Source organism: Aspergillus multicolor, assembly GCF_047715735.1.
Source record: "Aspergillus multicolor strain CBS 133.54 unplaced genomic scaffold BDW74scaffold_30, whole genome shotgun sequence".
NCBI classification, from domain to species: Eukaryota; Fungi; Ascomycota; class Eurotiomycetes; order Eurotiales; family Aspergillaceae; genus Aspergillus; species Aspergillus multicolor.
Genome location: NW_027395981.1, coordinates 14,321 through 36,354, shown reverse-complemented (window position 1 = coordinate 36,354; position 22,034 = coordinate 14,321). Strand labels below are relative to the sequence as shown.

At 52.8% G+C, this 22,034-nt stretch overlaps 12 protein-coding genes across 12 annotated transcripts; 4 read left to right on the top strand and 8 right to left on the bottom strand.

Annotated features, from left to right (window-relative positions):
* Positions 1 to 201: 201 nt before the first annotated feature.
* Positions 202 to 993, top strand: BDW74DRAFT_170142 (uncharacterized protein; the record flags this gene model as incomplete). The annotated part of the gene is made up of 3 exons (XM_073727113.1): positions 202 to 482; positions 627 to 750; positions 826 to 993. The coding sequence occupies 3 exons, from the start codon at positions 202 to 204 to the stop codon at positions 991 to 993; spliced, it is 573 nt and encodes a 190-aa protein (XP_073580150.1).
* Positions 994 to 1,234: 241 nt separating this feature from the next.
* Positions 1,235 to 3,593, bottom strand: BDW74DRAFT_170141 (C2H2-type zinc finger protein; the record flags this gene model as incomplete). Its single annotated transcript, XM_073727112.1, has 6 exons — positions 1,235 to 1,507; positions 1,577 to 1,821; positions 1,939 to 2,394; positions 2,533 to 2,602; positions 2,810 to 3,384; positions 3,494 to 3,593. The coding sequence occupies 6 exons, from the start codon at positions 3,591 to 3,593 to the stop codon at positions 1,235 to 1,237; spliced, it is 1,719 nt and encodes a 572-aa protein (XP_073580149.1).
* Positions 3,594 to 3,928: 335 nt separating this feature from the next.
* On the bottom strand, positions 3,929 to 5,391 carry BDW74DRAFT_159951 (uncharacterized protein). Its single transcript, XM_073725539.1, has one exon. It carries the CDS (start codon positions 5,018 to 5,020, stop codon positions 4,328 to 4,330), a length of 693 nt encoding a protein of 230 aa, XP_073580148.1. The 5' UTR covers positions 5,021 to 5,391; the 3' UTR covers positions 3,929 to 4,327.
* Positions 5,392 to 5,783: 392 nt separating this feature from the next.
* BDW74DRAFT_83404 (uncharacterized protein) lies at positions 5,784 to 6,963 on the bottom strand. Its single transcript, XM_073733842.1, has one exon. It carries the CDS (start codon positions 6,546 to 6,548, stop codon positions 6,009 to 6,011), a length of 540 nt encoding a protein of 179 aa, XP_073580147.1. The 5' UTR covers positions 6,549 to 6,963; the 3' UTR covers positions 5,784 to 6,008.
* Positions 6,964 to 7,480: 517 nt separating this feature from the next.
* Positions 7,481 to 9,624, bottom strand: BDW74DRAFT_187662 (uncharacterized protein; the record flags this gene model as incomplete). The annotated part of the gene is made up of 4 exons (XM_073731538.1): positions 7,481 to 8,240; positions 8,380 to 8,694; positions 8,745 to 8,993; positions 9,219 to 9,624. 4 exons carry the CDS (start codon positions 9,622 to 9,624, stop codon positions 7,942 to 7,944), a joined length of 1,269 nt encoding a protein of 422 aa, XP_073580146.1. The 3' UTR covers positions 7,481 to 7,941.
* A 251-nt stretch (positions 9,625 to 9,875) lies between these two features.
* BDW74DRAFT_170138 (polysaccharide deacetylase family protein) lies at positions 9,876 to 10,917 on the bottom strand (the record flags this gene model as incomplete). The annotated part of the gene is made up of 3 exons (XM_073727111.1): positions 9,876 to 10,530; positions 10,612 to 10,806; positions 10,862 to 10,917. The coding sequence occupies 3 exons, from the start codon at positions 10,915 to 10,917 to the stop codon at positions 9,876 to 9,878; spliced, it is 906 nt and encodes a 301-aa protein (XP_073580145.1).
* Positions 10,918 to 11,663: 746 nt separating this feature from the next.
* Positions 11,664 to 12,823, top strand: BDW74DRAFT_83381 (EXPERA domain-containing protein). Its single transcript, XM_073733840.1, has one exon. The coding sequence runs from the start codon at positions 11,855 to 11,857 to the stop codon at positions 12,710 to 12,712; it is 858 nt and encodes a 285-aa protein (XP_073580144.1). The 5' UTR covers positions 11,664 to 11,854; the 3' UTR covers positions 12,713 to 12,823.
* Positions 12,783 to 13,886, bottom strand: BDW74DRAFT_83383 (haloacid dehalogenase superfamily protein). Its single transcript, XM_073733841.1, has 3 exons — positions 13,842 to 13,886; positions 13,628 to 13,787; positions 12,783 to 13,563 (listed from the first exon to the last, which is right to left on the bottom strand). The coding sequence occupies exons 1-3, from the start codon at positions 13,859 to 13,861 to the stop codon at positions 12,853 to 12,855; spliced, it is 891 nt and encodes a 296-aa protein (XP_073580143.1). The 5' UTR covers positions 13,862 to 13,886; the 3' UTR covers positions 12,783 to 12,852.
* Positions 13,887 to 14,101: 215 nt separating this feature from the next.
* Positions 14,102 to 15,341, top strand: BDW74DRAFT_187656 (uncharacterized protein; the record flags this gene model as incomplete). The annotated part of the gene is made up of 3 exons (XM_073731536.1): positions 14,102 to 14,221; positions 14,278 to 14,874; positions 14,941 to 15,341. 3 exons carry the CDS (start codon positions 14,102 to 14,104, stop codon positions 15,040 to 15,042), a joined length of 819 nt encoding a protein of 272 aa, XP_073580142.1. The 3' UTR covers positions 15,043 to 15,341.
* On the bottom strand, positions 15,147 to 16,428 carry BDW74DRAFT_170134 (uncharacterized protein; the record flags this gene model as incomplete). Its single annotated transcript, XM_073727110.1, has 4 exons — positions 15,147 to 15,942; positions 16,006 to 16,174; positions 16,223 to 16,324; positions 16,371 to 16,428. 4 exons carry the CDS (start codon positions 16,426 to 16,428, stop codon positions 15,147 to 15,149), a joined length of 1,125 nt encoding a protein of 374 aa, XP_073580141.1.
* Positions 16,429 to 16,973: 545 nt separating this feature from the next.
* On the top strand, positions 16,974 to 19,061 carry BDW74DRAFT_187652 (uncharacterized protein; the record flags this gene model as incomplete). Its single annotated transcript, XM_073731535.1, has 7 exons — positions 16,974 to 17,118; positions 17,166 to 17,334; positions 17,387 to 17,538; positions 17,586 to 17,961; positions 18,016 to 18,258; positions 18,370 to 18,478; positions 18,549 to 19,061. The coding sequence occupies 7 exons, from the start codon at positions 16,974 to 16,976 to the stop codon at positions 18,843 to 18,845; spliced, it is 1,491 nt and encodes a 496-aa protein (XP_073580140.1). The 3' UTR covers positions 18,846 to 19,061.
* A 181-nt stretch (positions 19,062 to 19,242) lies between these two features.
* BDW74DRAFT_187650 (phosphatidylinositol-specific phospholipase C domain-containing protein) lies at positions 19,243 to 21,105 on the bottom strand (the record flags this gene model as incomplete). The annotated part of the gene is made up of 2 exons (XM_073731534.1): positions 19,243 to 20,949; positions 20,986 to 21,105. The coding sequence occupies 2 exons, from the start codon at positions 21,103 to 21,105 to the stop codon at positions 19,252 to 19,254; spliced, it is 1,818 nt and encodes a 605-aa protein (XP_073580139.1). The 3' UTR covers positions 19,243 to 19,251.
* Positions 21,106 to 22,034: the final 929 nt, after the last annotated feature.

Here is a 22,034-nt window from a genome sequence, read left to right as displayed (position 1 = left end):
GCTATGCCAGCGGTAAATGTGTACTGCAAGACAGACTAGATTGGCGAAGTGAGGTACAAAAGTCTTTTACTGGCCTGGCCGAGCCATCCATCCATTTGCTAAAGACGTCGATACCTATCCAACACTACATAAGTTTCCCTCTCAAAGCTCATTTCTTTCCTCTTACGTCTGACTGCCACCCCACTTATACTCGTATCCAAGATGACAAACGCGTCCCCGCTGCCCAGTCTAGCTAGCTGTAGCCCAACAACAACGCCCCAAGCGCTCCTCCTCTCCGACGCCCCCCTCCTGCTACATCACCCCTACCTCCCCCTCGATTCCGGGTACGCTTTGACTCTAGACGGGATGCACTACATCACCGCGTCAACGTATATGCGCGGGTGCTCCGGCGCCATGGTGTACGCGTGGTTTGGGTGCGTTCGGAGCACGGAGCAATATAAGCTTTGGCATCCGACGGATCATGTATACTCTGAGTGGAGGGAGTAGAGGAGAAATATGTTGGTAAGTTGTATCTCGCCATCTATTTGGAACGTGGTCGGGGAATGGAGGAACTGATTTGGGGTTTTGCATTTGTAGGCGACCACCACCGCGTCCATGAGTTCATAGGTGGCGAACTGTCAAAACAGAACAGCCTCCTTCGTTAATCCGGGCATGTTCTTCGAGCCAGATTGGGAAAATAATTTCCGGGAAACCGGATACAGCACGGCGATCTATGCGCGCATCGGGGATTGGAACGACGAGGACGATAGCGTGCGCTACCACGGGCATCTCATTCACCTGATCAAGGACGAGCCGGATGGATGCCGCATGCGCTCACGGTTCTAGATCGGGGATGTTGAGGGCGTTACGGATCCGGTGGAGCGGGCGAAATTGGTTTCTGAAGGGATGTGCGTTGGTCTTTTGAAGCATGCTACCGAGGAGATGGCGATTCTTGCGGAGAGGTTGCCTGGGTTGTATGCTGATTTTGGTGGTGAGAAGGGCACTGCTGAGTAGCTCCTTTGAAAGGGTGGCATCTGGAGAAAAAGACCGGGGTCTTCGTTTCCATTTGGAGATTGGAGATGATATGTACAGAAAGTGGGATTGATCGTGTCCGCAGTGATGGGTATCGTTATAGAAGCCAAAATGACGGAAATGGTGTTTCAGGGCGAAAAAGATCGCAGTATTTCAGTTTGAATAGATAGACGAGTGATACAGTTCACGAGCCTTGTCCAAGAAGAGCTGGGTTCGTAGATTTCTACTTCCGAAAACTTGCACTCAACCACTCAATGCAGCGTAATCGTAGGGTTAAAGCCCGTCCCAATACAATACGCTGGCGAATCAACGCGTTGAAATGAGCAAGAATGCGTTCCATCTGCGCAGATACTCCCCAGCAGGAGGTCGTTGTTCGAAGCGTCAGTTGATGGAAATTCAGCTCGTCAACAAGGCTGACATCTACCGTCAAATGCGACTGGAGGTCTCCAAATTGACTGCAACCCTGATGCTGAGGATGTCCGGGCTGCCTAAGGCTCTGAAGAAAGTCCTCGGCAGTCTGAGTGCGGTTTTGATTACTGTCCTCGCACTGGAACGTCTGCCATACATCATCCCAATTGGGATCTCGCGGCGGCAAGTATCTATACCTGCCAGACAAGCATAATGCAGTCAGGACCATGGCCGCGGAGAAAATGGCCATTGGGATGGGAGGCGCGAGGGAATCGGCAAGCGTAACACGTTGCAGTAGGCGCATGACCGCATTCGCATGGAGCAGAGCTCTGGCAGAGTCTGCGCCAGAAATCCACTGATCCAGATCAACACTCTGCGTTGATGTGACGTTTGTCATCCCGACTAGATGTGGCGGCGGATTGCCCATACATGGGGCGCTGCTGCAGAGCGCCTTGTATAATACGCTGACCGGTGCCGCAACCTCCATACAGATGTTGTGCCATCATATGGTGTTCGCACTTGCCATAGGTGCGCTCGGGCTTGGAGATAGCTGATAGAGCTGAGAGAGCTGTGTGCGATGAAGCTTGAGTAAGGCATGGACAATCTGTTGGCGATTTACAACCCCAAAGCATGGACTATCGGTGTCTGTACTCAGACCCGTGGCCTCAGATATGAGGGACTGGAGTCCTTCGATGACAATCGCGACGGAAATCCCAGAAATATGGAGGGATGGGCAAGGATATTGCCTGTCCAGGAGCTTCGCAAATATAGACGACACCGGTTTTTGTTGCGTTGCGGAACATGCCATCCCATTTAACCACTCGTCTACCGTCGGTAACACAAAGACAGAGTCCGAACATGTAGTTTGGATGCAATTGGTCAGATGGCGGACACTTGGCGGAGCTCCGGATGATTGTGATATGAGCTCGTCGAGGACATAATGGCCTAGGATTGCTCTTCGCTGAACCTCTGATGCTGCCCATTTTGCCTATGCGAGTTGCTTCTCGCTAGCTAGAGCGTCAATATCCGGCAAATCAAGCCTGTCTGCGTTGCTGGTTGAGTAGAATCCGCAAGTCCTGGCCCAGTGGAAGCCTAAAGCATGAAATGTAGAACCGGTCATTTGGGTATCTGAGTTTGACGAGAGCAATGCATGCATTTGCCCTAGCAGAGCGGTCAAGACAAGCTGAACACCAACGTAGGTATCATGCGTACCACGCATGGTAATTAGCATGCGCCAAGACGTTGCTACGGCAGCATGTCCCAGTCACCAGAGCAGCTCCCCTTTTTTTAGAGAGTTTAGGACGCAGAGGAAGAGAGACTCCAGCGCAACCATATTCAGCAGCTATGTAGGTATAGTCTTTTGCGGTGAGAAAGTTGGCTGGTGAATCACGGGAAGCACAGGTGATAATCGATTGAAGTACTCATTCAAGCAGGCGTCCAGAAAGCCAGCCGTAATATCATTGCTTTTGATGTTTGAGTTGAGTCCACCCGAGAGGTCATTGATCATCCTAAACAATTGCTGTATTCTCGTTGTGTCCTGACCGGCGCAGCTATTTTGGTCATTCAAACTCCCGCCTAGTGTCGAGTCTGGCGGTATCGACGCACTATCCATGCCAGGACCGCTGACCAGGGGCAAAGGAAGGATTGCGTTATCATTGAATCCGGACATCAACCATTCGAATAAACCATTCGAGTCGTCCAAGCTGGTGTGAGTGCCACCATCATTCGGAGGAGTGGGTGGAGCTGCGTCCGGAAACGCAAGACTAGTGACCTCGGGGAGTGTTTCATCGGATTGCTGTCCCAAAGCACATGCATCCTGTGGAGTCGAAAGAGTTATTGGAAGTGCTGCTGTGAGTGATTGGCGAGGAACCGAATCATCGTGTAGCTTTACGTGTCTCGACAGGACATCCTGCCGGCCAAAGGTCCTCCCGCATTGCTCGCAGCAATATGGTTTCAAGTTGGTGTCTGCGGCGGTTTAGTGGGGTACTTCACAGGTAATGTATTCATCAAACTTACGTGTTCTCGCATGCCTCTATGCGCATATTAACTGAGAACTGAAATTGGAATGTAGGACGCACGTTGAGATGCTCTAGTTTTGTGTAACTTCTGCCGCAATGGCATTTGAAGGGCCGGTGAGCCGTGCCAGCCTTCTGGACGCTGCGCGGTGGGACCATGGTGTTCACTGGGCGGTATGCTCCGCGGGGAAAGGCGACTAATACAGGTAGATAGCATCTTGAATCTCGAATTCGAGTCAACAGTTAGATCGGACTGGGGAATCATGGTACTTGAGGTGGGAGGCGCGTGGGAAAGAATGTGGTGAGGGGAACTTCTCCGCTTTCTCATGTGGGGATGCGACTCCTCCACACAGAGGTCATGGTCACTACCTATCCCGAGATTCTGCAGTAATTTAATAGAATTCGTATGCCCAAAGAATGTATATAAATTGAAAAGTTTGGCTACAACTAGTGATGGGATTACGGCGTTTTAAGGCTATAAGAATTGCGAGGACGCCATGTCATGATTAGAGCTGATTGTAGGACGAATTTCTCATTTGTGGTATCTGTATAGATAGGTATGGAAAAGGATAACGCGATCGAGTAAAAGCGAGGGCTTCTGAGCCTCTCTCGAAACGGAGTCCTCCATAATAAAATTCTCTGAAGCTAACACTGGCCAAAAGTGACCGGGGCGTCACCTATCGACTTTCGCTTTGCCTCTGAATTCGACCTGAATTCCGACCGAGCCCGGCTAGATATTGAGCGGGTGTGTAGTGGCGGAGACGAGATTGGGACTCTCTCATTCTTTGCATGCTTGAACGTATTCCGCAACGCAGGTAATCAATCGACCGAGGTGTAGCATAGATCCGATTGTTGTATAAATTGAGACCTGGTGAAGACGTCCACCTCATACTTCATCCCTTCTTCTGCTGACGGATCCAGTCGACGCCATCGCGGACAGTGTCCCGGACGCTGAACCCGCCGAAAAGCCAGTAATTTGAGTGACGGCCATAGTGGTAGACGGTGTTGTCATAGCGACGACGGCTATCGGAGCCTCGCGATCTGTTGGAGCTTGTGCGGGTTGGAGATGCCTGCAGAGGCAAGGGGCTCTGTGTGCGACGCGGGCTGTCCTCGGTTGATGAGAACGAGTCGCGCGGGACAAATGTGTCCATGCCCGCAGGGTAGGAGCGGGGGGTAGCCGGGCGAGTCATGCTGGGAGAGTTGGAGGTGCGAGTACTGAGATAGGCGAGCTTGTTGGTCTTGCTTTCGGACTGCTTGAGCGCAGATGTGGCCGACGAGGCAGTGGTAGACTGGGAGAGAGGCCTTTCGGTGATGGATTGGTTGGTAGTGACTTGTTGGAGAGTGGAAGTATCACTCATTGCTTGATTGAAGTAAAGATAACGTAGGATAGTCTTTAGAAGACTGCAGTGATAGCCAGAATATGAAGAACAGAAAAGAGCGTGGATAAAGGGGATCAAACCTTTATTTATGCTGCCTGGTCCTTTGCGATTGACGTCGAAGCTGAGAAACCACCCCGGGCAATCGGTTCGCCAGGACCACAAGTAGCGGGGAGAACGACCTCGTAGGGCAGGCGCTAGCATTCTCATCGACCCATCACCCTATCAGAGCACGCACCGGGCCCGAGATAGGAAGGGGAGACGGTCAGCACTGAACGAATCGGACAGTGCCAACGAGACCGCGGGGTCCATCAGTAGGGTTTAGTGCCAGTTCTCGTGTTCGCTGGGCGAGCCGCAGCCAATAATGGCATCTGCAGAGAAGTGCCCCATGTCGCGGGGCTCGCGCTAGAAGCGTATTCTGGAGTTTTGGCCCCCACGGTGACACCGGCTTGACGATTTTGACCGCTTCTGCCTGATGGCCTGGCAATCGTTTCAGCCGCTTGCTGAGGCTTTTGGTCGGTGAGCTTTGGGCATCTGGACCATGGCCATCATGCAGGATGCACCTGAAGACTCGGTGAGACTCCCTGATATCGCACCGACAGATCTTGTCTGTCTTTATTTTGTTGACAGTCGATCAAACAAAGATAATGACTGAGTCACCAGGCATCAGTCAATAAGTCAAATCACATGGCTTCGTCATTCGAATTTCCCCGATATCTCTTGGCGCTATTCCCAATTGGTCTTCGCGTGTCACGGGATTCGTCCAATGTCTCGGCAGTCGGCACAGACTGTTCATAACAGAGCACAACTCCGCGGCCAAGGAGCGAAGAGCCTCCAGAGGCTCTTTGGTAGTGGAGATTAAACTGAGTCTTGTTCCGTGTTAGCCGGGATGGCAAGCAGAAGTACGTATGGCCGAGGCATTTACATTGTCGATGGATGCGACCGTCGAGCGTGACAGGATCGTTTGTTGACATGATGATAGAATAAGTCTCATTGAAACATACTGACAATCTCGTTTAGCTCAAGGATGCATTGTTGATGATTAGAACAGAAAACAAGTGAGCAATCAGTATAACCGGAATATGCTGTTTTCAGCCCATTCGCCAGGATTATGCTCTATGAAACCCTCAATGAACAGCAAATGCAAATACCAATGACCGAAACTCCACAAAATGCAGACAGCAACATAACAACAAAATCATTCCTCCAACAAAGTCCACAAATCCTCGCTCGGCTGTTTCCAAGATCGCGGTCGTTCCGAGTGGCAGCGTCTATGGTTCTTCTCAACCATCAGGCGGCCTCGCGTCTCAGTTTGCGGCGCTTTCCTCTCTTTGGCAGCTATGGGATGTGCCGACAGTCGATGGACCCAGTAGGGAAGGAGCGCCATCTCTTTCGTGGACACGGTTGACGGCAGGACGAAGAATGATCGTGCTCGGTCGAGCGGTGGCTGCATCATCTTACGCAGCGAGACCGTGCCTGCGTTGGCTTGGTAGGCCTCCTTTTTGTCTTTCGAATGGTGCCAGAGCCGATGTGACCGTGACGACTGAGATCGAACAATCCCAGCATATGCGGCGTCATCCTCAAACAGCTCATCGGATTCGATCGGAGTCAGGAACTGGCCTTCAAATTCATCGTCAGGTCCCGTCACGGTGATAGCGGGTAAGTTGCGTTCTTTCAGCTGGGTGCTCGAGCCGCAGTACGGCCAGGAGTGGCGTCTTTTATGGTGAAAACGTGGCATTGTCAACAATGTCCCGAAAGCAATCAAGCGAGGGCGGGTCGGAGTATATAAAGTATGTGGACGTCGCCCGGGTTGCGAAGCCAAAACAGACCAGGCACCTGCAGAACCTCCCGTGATAAGAAACAGCCCCGTTTGTGAATCACCCTTCTCGCAGCTTCCAGGGCAACCTCAGCGGGCGAAGCTTCGTATTACTTCTGTAAGGTAGCTGAAAGAAAGGTACAGGGCGGATTATAAAGCACTCAGCCTCGCAGCATCGGTCAGGCGACTACATCGAGAAGGGCGCACGCGCACACCAAGAACGAGCAGCATTTCTCGCCCAGATGACAGCCCAGGGCACCGGCTGAGACATGAAAAGAACTCATGGTCCTGCTTGACTGTAGCAGGGCGGATATTCTGAGTTCCCGTCCTGTTATGTGAGAGAGTCAGATTGTCAGAACTGAGTCATGGTCTCGGCAGGCATGCACTATAATAACTGCTGACTATCAACGTAACAGGTTCGCGCGAGGTACCGTCTGCCTAATCGGATCTCACCCTCCATGGGAACCCATAGCTCAGCCACCTTGCTGCGGACGGACACCCTGTCAGCGGGCTGGATTTTGTGCGCCAAAGTAGCATCGACTGCGGATCCGAAGTTCTTCAGCAGCACCCCGCAAAGCTTACCTACACCCTGGTCAATTACCCAGTTGTCGATCAAACAACCTCTACTGAACCGGTTACATTTGTCCCTTATACACGATTTCTCCCTGGTTTCGGTCACCGCCGCGCTTGGACGTTTTTGTGTCTCTCTAAGGGAACGCTAGATAAGCATTCCATTTTATGCGCCCGCATAGCTTTTCGCGGATAGGTCGAATATTTACCCCATCCTTGCCATTACCCAAGCGATGATCGCTCCGAATGCCACTTAGTGATGTAGACGCATCGGGCCGACCCTAAGACGCCACAAGCACCGCTCATTTGCGCATTTCTGTCGTTTGGATGAATCATGGGACATTAGGGCTTTTGGTGGGACAGGTCATATGATGGAGCAATATCCATGTAAGTCCACTCCGCAACTAAGCGCGATAAATGTATTCAGTTGCTCTATGTGTCCTTTCTCTTGAGATCGTTTCTACCCAGGGTTCCTGGAAGTTCTCTGCTGTTACACTTTCCCGTCCCTATGCCTTCCAAACAACAGCATCTCTTCTTGGTGCCTGGATTCTTCCATCTGCGTGTTATCATGAGGATAAATCGGAGAGATTGCAAGAATCCGAATGATTAATAGATGCACAGCATCATCAGGAGCGGCTGGAGTGCAGGGGTTTGTTATTTATCGTCGATCGTTGCTCGGCCAGCGGGAGAATACACGCCTTATCTCACTACGAGATATTCCGCGATGAGAAGACATACTATGATATCATGCAATCATTCTCGCAAATTCGACCGAGAAACGCCTAACAATTACGGGATGGATTTCAACCTCATCCAACGAAAACCCCCAGGCCTTCGCAACCCGTTCGTCAGGCCTATACTTTGGAATTGAGCTCCCAGAGTCCCATATAAGCGTAATGTTTCTGCCGTTCTCATTGATCTGGCAAGTAAAAGAAACGCGGACTGGATGGGCAAGATCAAAGCTGGCGCTGGCCAACCGAGGCATCTTCCGAGACGCATAGCCCAGCGAGATGAACAGCCGGTGAAAATGTTCCTCCTCTAGTACTGGCCGTAGCATATCTCGTCTTCCCACTCGGTGATCTTGGCGATTTCAGCCCGGTGCTGCTCTGAAGGGTGCATGATCCATTGTCCTGTCGGAGGTTAGTGCTGTTCCCAGTAAGCATGGATTGGAACGTCGCCATACCGGAAGGAAGGCGTGGGGGCATTTTACTAAGCTCTATTGTTTTAAGGTTCGGCCACTCCAGTGTTTCCTGTAAAGGCGACGGCTCGCCGGCTGTATCCAGTGGGAAGAGAAGGTCTAGGGATACAGAGATCCGCGAGAGCTTCAGCTCGCGAAGAGAGGTGCTCATGGTTTGCAAACTCGCAGATAGGGTGTCTACACCCGCTAGTCCCAAGACGTCTAGCGCCGGTGAGGTAGTTGTCCATGGGGCTTCGGACGCCTTTGCGTAGTTGAAACCTCTGAGGGTAGCTGGGATATTTGTTATCCCCTCCGCAACCGCTATGAACCGTTAGCACTCAAAACTGTCTACTGACCAAGAAAATTCCTACCAGAACGTCGAGCCTGGATATACTCTAGGTGATCCGGGCGCACCCATTCATCCAAGTCCAGTACCAGTTCCGTCAGCTTGGGGCAGTGAGCAACGATCTGGAGCGCAGACGCAGCCCAGATCCGGTGGAACATGTCGCGCTCGTCTTCCTCCCACCCCCTGATGTTGCGAAATGATAATTTATCCACGCAAGCGGCGAACTCAAGGGCCGAGGCGCCGTTTTCCAGGAACTGTGCCCGATAGGGCGGGACTGACAGCGTTCACCCGTCCGTGTAATCGTAGTTATATTCACCAGCATCTGCCTCGTATACCTTATGAGGCTCCCGTCCGGGCGTTTCATCGTCATAATCCTCGTCGTCCACGTTCTCATCGGTATCGGCATTGCCGAGTTCCGTATCCACATCCGCGCTCGCATTCGCTCGACACCCCAATATGCCCATTTACAACCGCAAGCGATGCCGGTCATCCCACGAACCGAGCGTCTTAAACAGCTGAAGAACCGCCTCGTTGAACGCCTTATCATTACCCTTTCTGACATCATTATCCACTGTGTATTGATCTGGGCCTGATTTGCGGGTTGTCCAATCCAGCAGTCCAACCGGCACAAGGATATCATATCGCAACTGACGAACGTACTCTCTCCGCCTGATATTCCGGTCGGAAGTGAGTATCTGGAACTGTTGCAATGAGATTCCCTTCAGCTCCTTGTCCTCCCGCCGGTATTCCTCCGAGCTGTAGATCGTGAGGGATGAGTAGATCAGTGCCTCGAATGCGGCTTGCCAGTGTCTGCAAACGGTTGTGTATGGGGTCAGTGAGGCATTGTCTGCTTGTAGGATAAGTGCGATTTGGTAGAGAAGTTCGAAGGGAAGTGACGCTGCCATGGTGCTTTCTATGCTATGCGATCCTTGGGTAGGATTCCGGAGCAAAAATTGCCTTACGGCTGACCTCGTTGGCCGGCACGGGGTGCGAACCATGGTAGGCCGGCACAACTGCCGGTCCACAATGCCCCAGGTAGATTTGCCCAGCCCTGGGCATACCTACTGTACAACATCCACCTCTCAGCAGCTTGAAAGGAGAGCAAGTATGCAATACAATTTCATTTCGCATCTCAGTATGCATCCATACAACCAAGTTAAGCACCCCCCTCAACCGTCGCCCCCTGTATCCTTCCCTCCTTGAACTCCCTGACCATCGTCTCCATAGTACACCACTCAACCCCCTCGTGCCCATTAACCCACTCAATAAACCGCTCATGCATCAACTGCACCTGCGGCTTCCCACTAACCTGCGGATGAATACTAATCGGAAACACGAATTCATCGTACTCCCTATACAGGAACGAGAAGATATCTTTCCACGTCCTTTCAACCGAATACACATCCACATACCCATGCGAATTGGGCTGCTTCAGGGAAAACTGGAAGGGTGGCCAGTCGTCCACGTGCCAGTTTGCGGGGACGCAGACAATCCCTGAAGGTTTGAGGGCGCTCATGGGTTTCATCCAGGTTGGGGCGTCTTGTGACACGTCTGTGTGGATGTAGGTTTCCGTGCCGTCGGGGAGGTAGTAGAGTTGGCCGTCGTGGTGCATGTGCGAGTGATCGTATTCGAGGCCGTGTTCTTGCAGCAGGCGGACGGTGGAGGGGGATGTTGACCAGGCTGGCGCCGTCCAGCCTTTTGGTTTCTTGCCTGTGAACGCGGTCATTACTTCGATTGAGCGGGTGAGCACGTCGTGCTCTTGTTGTTCGCTTAGGGTTGAGACGAATTCGTGGGTGTAGCCGTGGAGGGCTCTAGGTATTATCGTTAATGGCTTTTCCATTTCTTCCTAGGGACGGTAGATAGTTGGTTTAGGCGAAAGGGATCGAACATACAGCTCGTGTCCAGCATCTCGAACCTGGGCCAGCTGTTTCGGGAAACTCTCGAGCGAATGGCCCGGCACGAACCAGGTCGCCTTGATGTTGTATTTGTCGTACAGCTTTAGAAGCCGGTCGATGCCAACAGTTGCTCCGAAAATCCCGCGGGATACGTCTGTTGGGTTTGCGGGGGAACCATCCCTCGTATTGATCCTGACGCATTCGTATTAGCCATTGCCATGGTGCTTGTTTAGGGAAGCGAGCGCACCAGCCACTAACGGCATCAACGTCGATGCCGTATCCGACGAGAACTCGTTTCACCATGGTTGTTTGCTGCTTGATTTGAGAGTTTGGGGTGAAAAGAAAGCATCAATTGAAGACTGCAGTGGCAGCACTTTTATACCCAGTTCGATGGGATTGAGTATGGTCTGATTGGTCACTGGCATCATTGAGGAGCATCTGTTGGGATGCGACATTACCAAGCATGAGGGGTACCTTCATACACCGGCTTGGATATCTGAATGAGGGGTAATGCAACAAAGAGTCGCGACTGGTTGGGATATGTGACAATATGCCAGGTGACGTATACTTGGTTGGAACATAGGCAAACCAGTACATATGGATGGCCGCCAAGGCCTTCTATAGCCGGCTAGATAAGATGCCATGGATGTACGTCTTTCACTAGCAGCAACCGTCTATTCGTCTCCTCGGTCTAGTTGAGCTAATGATAGAGATTGGGATCTTTAGCGAGGTACTCTTAACCGGAGAGGATCACGCCATGCCCAATCTATGTCGTCTTGAAGCCAACAGCAAGACCGTCGGTACAACACCTCTTGACTTCCGAGGATCTATATGGTGAAGTGGGGCGTTGCCAGCAGGAGAGAGGTGATGGGAGCGGGAGCGGGAGCATCCTCCAGTATTGACAACCTCTCCAGCAGTACCTTCAGTATCGCATGTCTGCAATATTTTCGCAAGAGATAGTTCATCAGTCCGTGGAATTCCTCGGTAACGCCGTGATCTCGACCGGAGACAGAAGCCCCACTACGTCGATCCCCCCGATGCCCCGATGCCCCATTTCTGCCTCATGATTCAGGCCATAAACGATAACAAACATTTTCGGGTTCAGGGGTCCAGCCGCGTCAACTTTCCAACCTTCCTCGACCGCGAAGCCACTAGGGACGTCGCACAAGATACTCCCCCCCGACACTTTGAACCCGCGCAATCAACCTGACTTGCGCACGCCCACGAGGCCCTCCTCAAAATGTCCACCGCACCACTCCCCACGGGGTCAACATTCACCCTCGACACCCCGACAATCCTCTGCATCCTCTTCGCCCTCTCCTTCATGCCAATCGCCTACTTCCTCGGACAGAGCCTCATCCCCTCCTCGCAAACGCGCAACCGCCTCCTCTTCTACTGGCACGCCTATGACGCCCTCACCCACCTCTTCATCGAGGGCTCCTTCCTGTACGAATGCTTCACCAGCTACGCCGTTCTCCCCGCGGGTCTGTCCGCACCGGACCCGGCATTCCTCGGTATTAAGGGTAAGGTGTTTGGAGCCGCGTACGGCAGTGCTCCGAGTTCAAGGCTGTGGCAGGAATACGCTAAGGCGGATCATCGCTGGGCGAGTGCCGATGCGACGGTCATTAGTCTGGAACTGTTGACGGTTTTCCTGGGTGGTCCGGCCGCGGTTTATGTGTGTTACCTCCTGTGGCAGGCTAGCCTTCCCTCCACGCTGTCTTCAAAATCGTCTTCGTCGGTGAAGGCTACACCGTCGAAATCAAACTCGTCTAAGTCGTCCTCGTCTACCTCCACCTCCGCCGCGAAGGCTGAAGCCGAAGCTAAGGGTGCCGCCAAAGCGAAGCTCTGGCTTGTGGCTACGGCGCTTGCCACTGCTGAGCTCTATGGCGGCTTCATGACGTTCGCGCCGGAGTGGTTGACTGGCAGCACGCAGCTGGATACGAGTAACATGGTCTACACTTGGTTCTATCTGTTCTTCTTCAACACACTCTGGGTCTGGATTCCGCTCTGGGTACTTTACGAGGCTGTGAAGGAGGTTAGGCGGGCATTTGTCCTTGCGGAGGGGATAGAGGGGAAAGAGGGGAAGAAGAGCAAATGAATAATGAGATAGATTGGGTTGTGTATAAAGATTAGACGGCATATATGGTGATGACTGGATATATATCGATTCAGGATACCATATTTATGCTTAATGTATTTTCATAGATCTATTTGACGATAATGCAAGACAGGCTACCTTCAAGCATCAACAACTTTAATCCCATACCTCTCATACGGGAAATCCACCAAACTTCCAAGAATCTCAGCAAACCCATCCCCAATGCTCCCCGGCTGCCCGGAACTCTTCGCATGCAACCTCTCCTCCGCCATCGCATCGGCCTCCCGCTCAGCAACACTCTTCTCCTCCTCCTTATGCTCCCCCGTCAAGCCCGCAAGCACCTCCTCCTCGCGCCCCTTATACGCCTCCAACAGCCCAGGATGCGGCACCCAAACGACCCTCATGCCAGCCCGTCGTCCGGCCTCAACACCCGGCACTGCATCCTCAAAAACAAGACACTCCTCGGGCGTAATTTCCTTCTCACCCTTCTCCCTCAAGCCTGCATTGATCGTCTCCAGCGCAAGAAGGTAGATATCAGGAAGCGGCTTGCCGCGCCCCTTCCCAATCCGCGGGTCATCACCAAGCACACGCTGCGCCTCAGGGAACACCGAGAAAAGATCCGTCAGATGGCCCGTTTTCAGGTGGTAGTTTCTAGCATGGCTCGATGTCGCTAGCGCAATGTGCACGGGGTGAGAGGTCCCCTGTGTCGCGGCGAGTGTGGTGAGCAGTTTCTCAACGCCTGGGAGGGGCTTTGTCGTGGGAAACAGCTCAGCCTGCAGCTTTGAGATCCGCGCTACGTATTCCTCGTGTGAAATGGGGAGCTGTGCCCATTCGGAGAAGATTTTTGCGGCCTGCGCAGTTGTTAAACACGAATCAAACTCGAAGAGTCACAGAAAGAAAGGGTACGGGGCGCACCTCGGGCTGCGGGCGGCCCTGCAACTGCGCCTTGATAGACCAGGGCAGATCCGGTTTCCCGAATGAGTGAAGCACTTGGTTTGTGATTGCTGTGTAGAGGTCCTCTGAGTCGATTAGGAGGCCGTCCATGTCGAAGAGGCACGCTCGGACGGGGGGGAGGCTGGACGTGGTCAATTGAGATTGCTTGATCAGGGAGGGAACATGAGGTACGCACTTTGGGTTTACACCACTCATTATGAAGATTTCGCTAGGCTTATACTTAGGATACGTAGGTGGGAGAGAGGAAGAATTGAGGAAATGGATTGACTCCAACAAAGGCTGAGTTCCCCTCAATTGCGATAGCTTATCTTATCATATCGATAACAAGCTTTAGGCCTGAGCCTTCAGGCATCAAGCGGGCCTCTTCCGATGCCGTCAACTCTCCTCCCCGCAACTCTCACCACTCTCCGCAACACCAGGAGCAAGAACAGCAAAATGGCCCCGACACCAGACACCCCTCCTCCTCCTCCGTCAAAAGATCAAATTGCCTCAAGTGACACAGAAGACGAAGAAGAGGTCTTCCACGATGCGCGCTTCCCACCAGAAGAAGAAGCCGTACGTTCCCTTCCCCTCCAACCCCAATCAAGCCTACCTTACAGTCCAATTCCCAGGCCCTCCTCGCCGAATCCAACACCTTAAAATCCGAAGCAAACGCCCTGTACTCTGCATCCTCCTACAGCCAAGCAATATCCACCTACGACCGCGCGCTGGCTTCCTGCCCGACGTACCTAGACTACGAGATCGCCGTCGTGCGCAGTAACATGGCGGCGTGCTACCTCAAGCTCGAGGACTGGAAGGCGGCGGTTGATAGTGCGAGTCGGTGTATTGAAGGGTTGGACCGGGTGGTTCCGCCGGCGGCAGAAGGGACAAAAGAGAAGGAGGAGAAGACGGACGGGGTCGTGGAAATCGATGGCGATGACGGAGATGAAGCTGAAGCCCTCGCTAAACTCAAGGCGGATGATGAGCGGAAACGCGATGTTGCGAAGATCCGCGCGAAGGCGCTTATGCGGCGCGCTAGGGCGAAGAGTGAGCTTGGGGGTTGGGCGAATTTGCAGGGGGCTGAGGAGGATTATAAGCTGCTTGCTGGGATGGAGAATCTGCCGGCGAGTGATCGGAAGATTGTGCTTAAGGCGCTGAGGGAGTTGCCGGCGAGGATCGCGAAAGCGAAAGAGGTGGAGATGGGGGAGATGATGGGGAAGTTGAAGGATGTGAGTACCCTGACCGTTAATTCTGGACATGAATGTCCTTTAAGACGGATTGCTAACTGGTTGCAGCTGGGGAATGGAATTCTCAAGCCGTTTGGACTGTCAACGGATAACTTTAACTTTGTACAGGATCCGAAGACGGGTGGATATAGTGTCAATTTTTCTTCATAATATTGCATTTTTGGAATATATGACGGGCTAATCATACGCCATTTGGCTTGGTGAACGAATCTATTGAACCATGGGCCGCCAGACGGCGACTTCAGTTTGAGCAACTAATTATAAACCTTGGCCAGCAACCCCGGGATGATCTCCATATCCTTCGGCTTATACGTGTACTTCCCATCATCCGAGATCTTGGCCTCCTGCTTCTTCCTCTGCTGCTGCGTCTGCCTGACCTTCACCCATTCCTTCATCGTCAAGTGCTTCCCAATCTCAGTAAACACATTCGACGTCAACCCTAGTCTCTGCAACACAGGGCTGTTCGCAATCGGGTCAAGCACGACGTGGTTATTGGGGCGCGCAAAGTACAGAACACCCAGCCTGTCAATACCCGCCTGGTCAGCAGGCGGTGTCCGCACGCGATGGATACTCGACTTGATCAAACCGCCCGTGAGCGCCGTCAGCGCATCACACGTGTTAATCGTGATAGTCCCATCCTGCGGCTTCACCCACTTCCACTGCCCCTCATTGTTAAGAATCTGCAGCGCCGCAACGGGCTGTCTAAACAACAATGTCACAGAGCCCAGATCCGTGTGGCCCGGCGTATAGATCTCAGCGGCGCGTTTATTCTCGTCGGCGCCGCGGGCAGCGTAGTGCATGTAGCGGAGGTGGTCCTCGCCCTCGTCGTCGTACTGGTGGTCGTTGACCAGCTGGTTCTCGTCGGGGAGTTCGAGGAGGATGGCGAAGAGGCGGAGGAGCTTCTCCACGACTTCCGAGTGGCATTTGCGGCTGAAGGTTTCGATCTCTTTGATGTGGGCTGCTAGGATGGCGGGTTGGTTGCGCTGATGGTGTCCGTCGAACTTGGGGATGTTGTACACTTGGATGTTGTCTTTGATGCCGTTGCCGAGCCTGTCGCGGGTCTTATTAGCTGACCGTCCATGGTGCAAGTTGCTATGAGGGTACGTGTCTTACATGCGGTGGCCGGCTGGACGGTAGCCGTTGTACTCGCCTCGCTCGAGGTCGGCGGCGGAGTGGTACTTGAGTTTCTCCTCGAGGGGGAGGGAGTAAAATTCCCGGCCCAAGGCGAATTGGCGGTCGACTTCCTCTTGGGAGATGTTGAAGTTCTTGACGTAGAAGAAGCCTTTTCAATGAGTGTATGTTCTTCCAGGCAGAGTCAATTGTTACGCACCGACGTTCTTAACGGCGTGGTCGAGCTTCTGGACAAGCTCTTCCTTTCCGCCAGGCTGGTCGAAACGGCTTAGGTCGATGGTAACCAGTTCAGCCCAGTCAACTACTTCGTTAGTACCTAGCTCATTAGAAAAGCTCCGAGAACTCACGGTCCTCCTTAGTCTCAGGAACCTGCTCGTAGCGGGGAATTTCAAACGTGGTCGACATATCGGCAGCTTCCAATGCAATACTATGCTCTGTTGAAATAATCCCAATCGAAACAGACCTCAAGCTAAGCTATATATGTCGTGCATCGTGCCACGATACCCCGCATCCTCTTGTCAACACGACATATCTGATTGATTATCAACCGAGCACGCCATCCACGCACGGTATGACCCCAGACTCACCCACCTTACTCGATACGAAGCAAGCAACCGCGCTTGATGGCGTCCGTCTGACTCGCCAGCAGCGATTTAAGCATGTCTGAGCTCCAGGCTTGGTCTTGGTTGGCGCGATAAGAGGGCTGGGACATTGCTCAGGACAGGGGTTGGATTCGCCATCCCAGCACGCCATTGGGGTAGATGTCTGTGCATTACACAATGCGTTGTGTCAGGTTGTTTTGTCTGAAGAAATGGATGGCTTTGAGGTTGTGGAGTGAATTGCGTCAAAGAAGCCAAACTGGAGCAATCTGGTTGGTGTGGTATAAAAATGGATGCGGTGGAAGGAATAGCGAGACAGGCAGAGTGTCTGCGTGGTTGACTATCGTCGACATGTCCGAGCCGAAGAAAGCCAGACCCTCACTCCTCGGGCTCTTCAAGGAGATCTTCAACTGGTATCCCTCGTCGTATCCGGCTGAGGAGCGGAAGCTGCTTTTCAAGCTTGATCTCTCCATTCTGGTTTACTCCTGCCTCTGCTGTGTGTTCCTTTCTCTTTTTCTGAGGACCCTTATTGACCACGGCCAGTCTTCGTGAAGTACCTCGACCAGACCAATATCAGCAATGCGTACGTCAGTGGTCTCAAGGAGGACTTTGGACTGTACGGCAATGAACTCAACTACTTTAATGTCTGCTACTACACCGCGTATGTGGTGTTCCAGGTGCCTGGACTACTCCTACTGTCTAGACCAAAGCTGTACGTCGTTCTTTATTCCTCAGACTAGGACAGTCCTGACCATGGTTTATAGAGCTCGCTGGCTCCTGCCGACTCTCGAAATCCTCTGGGGAATCTGCACCTTCGCCCAGAGCCGCGCCACAAACGTCCATCAGCTCTATGCCATGCGATTCCTGGTAGGTATGTTCGAGGCTCCGGTTTTTGCAGGAACACACTTCATTCTAGGTAAGGACACCTGCATACCAAACCTCATATAGAACCTAACAAGCCAGGCTCATGGTACTCCGGCCCCGACCTCTTCAAGCGCGCCGGAACCTGGTTCATCTGCAATCCCCTCGGCACAATGATCAGCGGGTACCTGCAGGCAGCGGCATACACAAACCTCTCTGGCGTCGGCGGCATGCCTGGATGGCGCTGGCTTTTCATCATCGACGGGATCTTCACCATTCCCGTCGCGTTGATAGGCTTCTTCGTTTTCCCCGGTGTACCCGACTCGCCGCGGCCGTTCTTCCTCAAAGAACGAGATACGGAGATCGCCAAAGAGCGGATGAAGAGGGCGAATATTCGACGGCCTGGGCGGCTGGGGCTGGATGTCTTTAAGCGGAGTGCGAAGCGGTGGCACATTTATGTGTTCTTGTTTTGTTATGCGTACGTTTCTTCGCGCATTTCGGGGGACGATGGTTGAATAGCTAACCTTGGCAGCTGCATGATCCTCTCCTCCTACCCAAGCGGGTACATGAACCTCTGGTTGAAAGACGAGGGTTACTCCGTCACCCAAATCAACCAGTACCCCACCGTCATCCAAGCGCTGAACATCGTCTCCTCGTGGCTCGGGACAACGCTCGCTTCGATCTATCCGTCCTGGATTATCTACACCATCATCTCAGCATCTTCGCTATTCTCGACGCTGTGCATGTGCATCTGGAATATCCCGACAGGGCTGAAGTATGTTTTCTCTGCCTCGAGCCCTAACCAAACCTTTAGTTCCTCTCTCGCCAGCCAAAAATACCATGGTCATAGTTCAGCGAACCAGACTAACGCAATACTGTACATTAGATTCCTCGCCTGGTTCCTCTTTGGCGTCTCCGGCTGCGCAAGCCCAATCCTCTACTCGACCGTCAACACAATCGTGAAAGATGACTCTGAGGAGCGAGCTCTTATCATGGTACATACCCGCCCTTTCTCTCTTCCTCCTCCCCCTCCCATCCCCTTATTCTAACAATCTCCATGTGCAGGGCTCGATGATGACATTCGGCTACTCCTTCAACATCTGGGTCCCACTCTTGCTCTTCCCAACCGCCGGTCCAGACGGCGCGCCGCGCTGGCGAAAGGGATGGCCTGTGACGTTTGTGTTCTATTTCTTTCTTTGGGCGGGGTTTATTACGTCGCTCGTGCTGTATAGACGGGATAAGAAGAGGAAGGCGTTGGTGGATGGTGAGACGGAGACGGAATCTGAGTCGGAGAGGGGAGAGGGTGTTGAAACGCCGGTTGAGGGAGAGGTTGTAGTTGAGAATACAAAGGATGGGAGGTAGATTGATTGTGTGCTGATGGGTGCTTGATAACAAAAACTGGATACGAGTGGAGAATGAGGTGTTGTGGAAATTGTCAAAAGTTCCATTGTATATATATGTGATGTTGGTTCCGCGGGAAGGGATGCAATTAAAACCGTGGACCACGAGCTGTTGACGGACATTAGTTGTTGCATAAAAGTATATTAGGTCGCAATCCTACGGAAATAGCGAAGTACCCATTGGGATTATGGCTGCTGTGTTGTTCCAAGGTTGTATATCGACATGGAGCGCCGTGACTACGACCATGGTACGTCCGCTCTATGCTTTCATTCATCGTCTAATAGTCTGGAAAAAAAATAATTATAAAGATAATTACCAAGGTATAAATAAGACCATCCACACCAAAAGCTTAACAAAGACAAGGTATCTACAAATAAGGATTTCTCACATCCCGCTCAAGCACCGTCCCATTCCCAAAGACCGTCCCGTTCTTGAGGATATCAACACGCCCAAAATGCAGATCAGCAGGCACGTCATCAAGCACGGTCCCATTCGCAAAGATAATGCCGTTCCACTCGGGCTTGATATTTTGGAGTGCAATCTTTGCAGAAGACGTAGACGCACTCGCAGACGGCAGCAGCGGCGAACGCTGCTCGCTGACATCGCAGTTCTCACTGAGCATGTACAGATTGAGTCCGATGGCTAGGGTGTACAGTTCGGCGCTGAGCTGGTTCCATTCGAACTGGTCGGGGATCACGACACCGATGTAATCGACCAGTAGGACGTTCGGCCATTTGGTGGGACTCATGGCGTTCACGCCCGCCCAGTATAGGGCTGGGTTCGTGGGCATAATCGCGATTTTCTGGATTGTTAGGGCTGTTGTTTGCAGGGCGTCTGCTGAGACGAGCCACTGGGCGATCAGGAACTGGTCGTTTGTGAAGGGGGAGGCGCGGTTGATGGCTGACCATGTTGCAATCTGGTCTTCGGCCACTGGCTGGGTTGTGGAGAGGTCGGACCAGTGATCTGTGACGGCCATCACTGAGGCGGGGTAGATACCGTCTGAAGGGGAAGTGCTTGTGACGCCGGAGGGAACGTTTGAGGTGTCTAGGATAAAGAGAACGCAACCAGAGCCGTCGTTTTGGTCCATGAAGTAAGATGCTGGTTGCTGCTGGAATGGAGTCGCCGTGTCGAGGTTGCCGCAGCGGTTGTTGATCTTTTTGAGCTCGGTGAGGAAATCGTTTGCGATCCCTTCGTCCCAGCTGATTGCTCCGCCGGGAAGCCTCTTGATGCCAATGAGGTAGCGCAGTTTCAAGAATATGATCTCTCCCGGGTTCTCGGACGTGAACTGGTTGATCTCGCTGATTACATCGGTCAGGCTCTCTCCGGTGTTGCCGATCGGAATATCGGAGTTTTCGTCGTTGACGTGGGCAATCCAAAAAGCGTAATCGGCCGTGTCCGACTGGTGGACGCTCATGATGCGCAAATCGAACCATCGGGCACCCACGCGGAGCTGGTCGTAGAGGTTGAGACCTTGGGTCTGCGTGTTGGCCGCGCTGCCAATTGAAACGATCTCACCGCTGATGGTGCTCATGCCAGAGTCGTGCGTTCCGGGCATGGCCAGATGTTGCAGCGGCCTGTCCTTAATGACATCGTACATTTGCTTCATCCAGTTGCCGCTGCCGTGGGTGAGAGATGCCATGAATCCGTGACTATCACTGCCAGTAATAACCAGAGTAACCGGCACCTCCGCTCTAGGGTCCAGGTATTCACGCTGGCCCAGGCCCATATCGCTTAAATCGATGACCGTGCGGCGCCAATACGTGTCCGGGATATGTGTTGTCGCTCGGATCTCAAACTTTTTGCTCGTTCCCTCAATCGAGTAGTATGCTTCGCCGCCGGTATCGACGGGATTCGCGGTCAGACTGGTCGAGTAGTATACACTGTTCTGTCGGGAACGGCCGGACGGAATGTCACCCCAGTCAAAAGTATCCATTTGGTAAGAATGCGTGCTATCGAGCTTGAACCTGTGCGGGGTCAAGTTGACGATGGTAACAAACTGTTGACCCGACGCCACATCGTCGAGGCCCAGCACGCCCCAGTCGGTGTACTCTCCTGCTGGCATTTCCTCCGAACTATACGTCGCATCGCTCGCACTGCATACTGCCGTGCTCTGACGCCCCTCAAGCTTCGGACCATGTCCCAGAGTACGCGGCGCAGAGATCGATGCTGCGTAAACAAAGGAGAGACCCGAGACCCCAGCCAAAATGCGATTGAGCTTCATGATGGACGATCTCAGAGAAGCGAGCCGTCGGTATCACTGCATGAGAAAAATAGGGAGAGCGTCTCAAAGGACCACGAGGTGGAAAGCCTATTTAATATCTGCATCAGGCGTTGTCTGGTTGGTCTGATGCCAGCATCCAATTATGCCGAGCAACCAAGCCTGCTGATGGTGCAGCGCGATCCTTAGTCCTGCTCTAGCCCAGGGGTTCGTCCTAGGGTTCTTCTTAGCGCCGTGGCGGATGGAGACCGGCACTGATCATGCGGTGGTGATTTGCTCGTTTTTGGCCCCTGCAGAACCACTTAGATTAAAAATAAATAAACCCTGGTCAGGAGCCAACCTTTCTGCCATGCCACCCCACGAGTTGTCCGCCGTTGTAACCTCAAAACCTGCTGTCGGAGATTGTTTGGGTCCGTTTGGGGGCGGGTATGGAAACAGAGAAGAATGATGCGGACTGTTTCAACGCGCCGCAGCGGGTGTAAACAATGCGACTCCCGTAAGGAGCATCTCCGCATTCCTGCAAATTATGCGTGTCATAGTAAAGACAGGCACGGTAAGCCGAATGCCTCGAACTTTTTGCCACCTAGTCACGTAAAATATGATAGCTTCGAATGCTCGGCAATGCTCAGATGGCGACAAAGGCTTGCTGATTTTCGCACTGTGCAACGATGACAGGAGAGCATCAGAAGGGGCGAAGATGTGATCTCAAGAGACTCGGATCGCTCACGGTCTCTAGTATCAGACGGCAGGCCTTTGGAGGGTTTGTTTTAAGGAAACAAATTGCCCGATATTGGCTTCGAGAAGAGCGATAGTATGAGGAGGGTAGCCTTCGACCACGTCCAGAATCAGGGCAACGGGCAACGGCTCAATGAGCGGAAATGTGGCATCTGCATTTGGATGAGCAAGGCATGTGCTCTTCACCGCGCTTTAGG

What these genes read in the sequence shown, in the direction of transcription:
- BDW74DRAFT_83381 (XM_073733840.1), top strand. Translation starts at nt 11,855, where the DNA reads ATGTCCACCGCACCACTCCCCACGGGGTCAACATTCACCCTCGACACC.
- BDW74DRAFT_83404 (XM_073733842.1), bottom strand. Translation starts at nt 6,548, where the DNA reads ATGCCACGTTTTCACCATAAAAGACGCCACTCCTGGCCGTACTGCGGC.
- BDW74DRAFT_159951 (XM_073725539.1), bottom strand. Translation starts at nt 5,020, where the DNA reads ATGAGAATGCTAGCGCCTGCCCTACGAGGTCGTTCTCCCCGCTACTTG.
- BDW74DRAFT_83383 (XM_073733841.1), bottom strand. Translation starts at nt 13,861, where the DNA reads ATGAGTGGTGTAAACCCAAA. An exon ending in ATGAGTGGTGTAAACCCAAA is followed by an intron (nt 13,788 to 13,841) that starts GTGCGTACCTCA and finishes GACCACGTCCAG; the next exon opens with CCTCCCCCCCGTCCGAGCGT. An exon ending in AGGGCCGCCCGCAGCCCGAG is followed by an intron (nt 13,564 to 13,627) that starts GTGCGCCCCGTA and finishes ACAACTGCGCAG; the next exon opens with GCCGCAAAAATCTTCTCCGA.